Source organism: Gossypium arboreum, chromosome 5 (genome assembly GCF_025698485.1).
Source record: "Gossypium arboreum isolate Shixiya-1 chromosome 5, ASM2569848v2, whole genome shotgun sequence".
Lineage (NCBI taxonomy): Eukaryota > Viridiplantae > Streptophyta > Magnoliopsida > Malvales > Malvaceae > Gossypium > Gossypium arboreum.
This window is the reverse complement of record NC_069074.1, coordinates 32,577,679-32,582,736: the sequence shown is the minus strand read 5'-3', so window position 1 is coordinate 32,582,736 and position 5,058 is coordinate 32,577,679. Positions and strand designations below refer to the sequence as shown.

General features: G+C 34.1%; 1 protein-coding gene across 3 annotated transcripts; it reads right to left on the bottom strand.

The window, feature by feature from the left end:
* Nucleotides 1-1,160: 1,160 nt before the first annotated feature.
* LOC108453504 (histone-lysine N-methyltransferase, H3 lysine-9 specific SUVH1-like) lies at nt 1,161-4,611 on the bottom strand. 3 transcript variants are annotated; one of them, XM_053028832.1, is made up of 2 exons: nt 4,365-4,604; nt 1,161-4,201 (listed from the first exon to the last, which is right to left on the bottom strand). In XM_053028832.1, the coding sequence occupies exon 2, from the start codon at nt 3,416-3,418 to the stop codon at nt 1,445-1,447; it is 1,974 nt and encodes a 657-aa protein (XP_052884792.1). In that variant the 5' UTR covers nt 3,419-4,201; nt 4,365-4,604; the 3' UTR covers nt 1,161-1,444. The 3 variants fall into 3 exon arrangements, 2 of the variants coding, with proteins under 2 accessions (XP_052884792.1, XP_017607124.1); XM_017751635.2 differs by having other exon boundaries at nt 1,161-3,513; nt 4,365-4,601; XR_008283303.1 differs by having other exon boundaries at nt 3,677-3,952; nt 4,365-4,611.
* Between the last annotated feature and the right edge of the window lie 447 nt (nt 4,612-5,058).

Genomic DNA, 5,058 nt, shown 5'->3' with positions numbered 1-5,058 from the left:
ACCCTTCCCTCTACATTATTTATAGTCCATTTCCAATTATTTAATTACATTTAGACAAATTTTTTTTATGTTATTGACACATGATTTTGATAATCCCAAACCCTAAACCCAAAATATAGCACCCTAAACATTAACTTGTAACCTTAAACCATGAACCCGAATCCTGAATCCCGAACTCGTAACTCGTAACATTGAACCCTTGAACTTTAAACTTGAACCCTAAACTACAAATCATTGAACTCTAAACCTAAACATTGAACCTCGAATCTAAACCTTAAATCCCAAACTCTAAACTTTAAATTCCAAACTCAAAACCTCAAGGTTTGGGGTTCGAGGTTTGAGATTTTGGATTCAAGGTGAAATAATTACTAAAATTAGGTGTTAATGACATGGAAAAATTGCATAAAAACAATTATTTTCTAAAATTGGTTACACAAAATAAAAAAAATATTAACTTATAGAAAAAATGATTAATATTTGTAAAAGAAGAAAAGGTTCGTTTATAATTTAAAAAATTAATTATTTTAAGTAATTTAATTAAAATTAAATTAAGTTAGAGAAGATATTAGATATAGATGAGCGTATAATAATACTTCGTTATCTTTAAAATTTAATGACGTAACACTATTTTATTGATGCCTATAAACTATATTTTTAGAATGATCCTAATATAATTTATTTCCTAAAAAAACACATGATGTTAAATTTATTGGTGTGACACTTTGAAATAAAAAATTCACTTGGTAACAATATAATTAAAAACAAAACATTATAATAAACCTAAATTTAACAAAATAATTTTAAGAGTGTTAATAGTTAGAATTAAATTCTGAAAATTAAATTTTTAAAAATAAAATAGGATATTTTATCCAATTAAAATAGATGAGTAAAATTGAAGTTTCAAAGGATAGAGTTGAATTGGACTAATATATGGAGGCACATCAAAATTTTAATTTTACATGTGAAAATTTTGTAATATAAAATTGTAAATAATAGAAAAAAGTGATGGATAGGACCACTTGAATCATGATAGGGTCAAAAAGTATGTCAACAAAAATTTGATTTGTCTCCTAACTAAAAAAAGTAATGTTATGATTCGATATTCAAAGTAACTGTCATTTCACTTCATTAAATATTTAATGCCAAGTTTGGACCACATCTTTCTTCACCAAAAAAATAAACTTAATTTTATTTAAGTTTAAATACCAAGTAATTTGCCATTTAACTTGAATCATTGATTGATTCACATTTCTACAAATTAGACTACAAAATCACCATCAAACATGGTTTTCCAGTTCTGCAATTTAATGGCAGCCATATAGCATGACAACAAGCTATAAACATTTAAATATATAATGCACTATTGAGAGTTGCATGATTTTTAGACAAAGCTGTGCTTGATCCGATACCTCCTTCCAGAGGCCAAAAAGTTCGCAACCGAAGCTCAATAGAAATAACCTCGGCATTTCAGTGATCCGCATAAGCATTTCTTCCTTCCGTTTTCCGGGGGGTTGTCAGGTTGGGTCTCCTCTGATTGCGGAAGACCGTAATTGAAAGTCAACTCTGTCATAGGAGGGATGTGTTTCTTTGCGAAGAAAGCAATATGGAGAAACGCTTCGTTGTTATGTTCATACATCACTGGCTGCCAGAAAACATTTGGGGTGCAACTATGGTTCATAAATCTAGCTACATTTCCACTGTTCTTTGAACTTATGATTACGGGAGATGGGATATCGAAATCTTCGCTACTTTCGGCTTCGAAATTATACTTGAAGGATTCGTAGAGACGGTTCGTATGAAAAATATACTCGCTTTCACCATCTCCACTTTCCTGCCTTGCCTTGGTTTCATCAATAACTTCACCTGCATATTCACAAATAAATGTACCTGCTCGAATAGGGTCCCATGACCGTAGACCCCAACCACGATCTCTTGTCTTGAAAACTTCTAAGTGAGCTTTCAAACCAGTTTGTATAACTCGGTTTTTGCAGTTCCGAATACAAGGGCATGTGGGACCACATTCATAAATCATGGGTTTTCGACACGCTAGAACCCCATTGGTGGTGTAAGGGAAATCGCCCCCGTTCTTTTGAATGCAGGAGCAGTTAGAATTTCCAGGTTGACACGCATCATGGCAGCTGCAAGCATAAGAAGGTTGCACTAATTTGAATGATTTTGAATACTTGACAGTTGGAGAATATGTGAAGTAAGCAGGCCCCTTTTCATCATCAACCTCATTTACGAGTGAAACAGGTGTGCTTTCTGCACCTGAAGTGAGGTCAGGAATAATAAGTCCGGCCCTCGAAGGAAGACCTTCTTTCCACTTCTGAATAGATTTCCATGTGGCAAAAGCAGCTGGCTGCCCAGGGATCCTTCCCAACTTATACTTGAACATGTTGCAACCCGATTTCCCTTTCTCCATCCACGATTCTTGGATCTTGTAAAGCCCGTCATACACATAGACCTTTGACATTTGATGGACATTATCTTTTAAACCCCGAATGACTCGCACTTCATTTCCTCGGTGGAAGCTCCTTTCCAAAGCAAGATTGCCCCTTACAAGCTGCTGATCAGATGCTTCTTTATCTCTACTGGCACTCCCACCTTGACCACTATATACCAAAACATCAGGATCTTCAGCATCATCATCATACCCTCCAGATGAAACGATGCTTAAAGCCACTCGCTCACCCTCTAAATCGCCGCTCTTGATAGCCATGTAGTCAATTCCAGCCATGGATGGAAAATGCAACCCCACTAAAGATAGCTCCATCCGGAAGAAGAAAATGTCCCCGATTTCAACACCCGGAACAACCCCGATTCTCTTTTTCATGTTAGTTCGCACCCCTTTGGTCAACATCATGTTGGCAGCTTTCAAGTCTGAACGCTTAATAATACTGGAATGTAATTCCTTAGCATCTTCCATTTGGCTAAGCTTTCTCCTAAGCGCATCAAACCTCAAAAGCACACTTTCGACCAATTGCCTGTTACCATCATCTCGTTCGGATAAACTGATTCCGGGATTGAAATTCATAAGAGAAGTTAATACAGACTCTGAATCTTTTCGCCTCTTTGCTTTCTTCTTCACAGAACTTGGTCCAGCTGACTTGTGTTTATGACTACCATTGCCAGAAGCTGGTACTGGTTCGGCTCTAACTGACCGAAGCGGAACAGCAGTTGAATTGAAGAAATTTTGGTTAAGGTCAGGTGTAGGTTGGGATACTTGTTGTCCGCTAAAAGGGAAAAATGGTGAAAACCCAGATAGGAAAGGGCCATTAGGAGGTACACAGACAAAAGGAGGACCCTCAGGTGGCTCGGGGAATAACGGAACCAATGTCCGTAGTGGCTTTACATCCAAAACTTTAGATTTATCACTGGGATTTGTTGGACCGGTGTTTCCACCTAACCCTCCTTCCATTTCAAACAAAACTAAAGCTTTTCAGCCAAAGTATTTTTCCCCCTTTTTATTTAAATCAATCCAGTTTTCCCTCTTCTATGCACAAAACCAAGCTCCTGTATAAAGCAAAAATAAAACAATTAGGGTTTTAAACCAAAAATTTCCCTTTTACCTCGTATCCATTTCATTTTACTCAATCCTTGACATGTTTAGGCACAAAACCAATGTCCTATGTGAAACAAAATTACACAAAAATCAAGCTTTTCCACCATTTTCCCCTCTTTTATGCACAGAAGCAACCTCTTGTATGAACCAAAATTACACAAAAATCAGGATTTTTAACCAAAACTTTCCCTTTTTCCTCGAAAACAAGAAATACCCATTTTAATTTGCTCAATTCTAGACATGTTGATGCACAAAACCGGTGTCCTGTGTGAACCAAAATTACACAAAAATCAAGCTTTTCCACCAACTTCCTTTTCCCCTTTTCTTCAAGTCACTCCACTTTCCCCTTTTCTTCAAGTCACTCCACTTTACCCTCTTTTATGCACAAAACTAAGTTCCCGTTTGAGCCAAAATTAAACAAAAATTAGGGTTTCAAACAAAAAAATTCCCCCCTTATATTCAAAACCAGAAAATACCAATTTCATTTTTTCTCCAACCTTAATTTGTTCAAGCACAAATTCAATTCCCTATGTGAAACATAATTACACAAAACAAAAATCAAGCCTTCTGGGAACAAAAATCCATTCTTCATTAGAACCAAGAGACACCCACTTCATTTTTTTTTTCACAAACTTCGAACTTAGTTATGCAAAAAAAAAAAAAACCAACAAATTATATAAAAGAAATCAACAGAAAACAAAAAGTAAATAAAAATAGATCTAAGATTCTTCTCCCTTTGAACATAAGAAAAGAAAATGATTGTTCCAAAAAAGTAAGAAAAAAAAGGGGCGAGTAGTATTACCTGGTGGAAGGAGAAGAGCAGAGAAGAAAGGGAGAAGAGGAAACTAAAGTAAAGAAAGAGAGTGAAAGTTTGATGTATGAACTTTATGGGTTTCGAAATGTGTCTTTTTTTTGGAGAAGTGTTCACTGCTTTGTACACGTTTGACTGACACTGTGTTTCTATTTCAATTATTAAAACTGCTCTTGCTCGTCTTTCTACAGAAATCCTCTCTGGATATTTATTACCATATATAATCTCCATACCTTTTATGAATGTCATGAAATGTGATTTCTCTTTTCATAAAATCCAAAAATAACACCACAAATTTGAATTTATTTTTTCTATAATTAACGAATTAAAATGTATTAATTAAAATTTTGAAAAAGTTAATATTCTAACATTATGTTTATTTTTAAAAGTTAGATCTTTAATTTATATTTAAAATAATAAAAATAAATAAATGGAATACATGACGGTTTCTTAATTTCATTTATAGAATTAAAACTCAATTGTCAATATATTAAATCATAATTTATATAGAGATATGTTTTACTAAACTTGTTGAGATGGAAACTATTTGGAATGTTAATATTAAACAAAAGAACCAAAATAATTAGTGTTTAATGAGAGACATTGAGAAATAATTATCGTTATGCAAATTAATGAGTAATAATAAGAGACATTGAGTAATAATTATTGTTTGGTGGAGGAGCTA

Bases quoted from the DNA above. Each gene is read 5' to 3' on its own strand.
- LOC108453504 (XM_053028832.1), bottom strand. From the start codon at position 3,418: ATGGAAGGAGGGTTAGGTGGAAACACCGGTCCAACAAATCCCAGTGAT.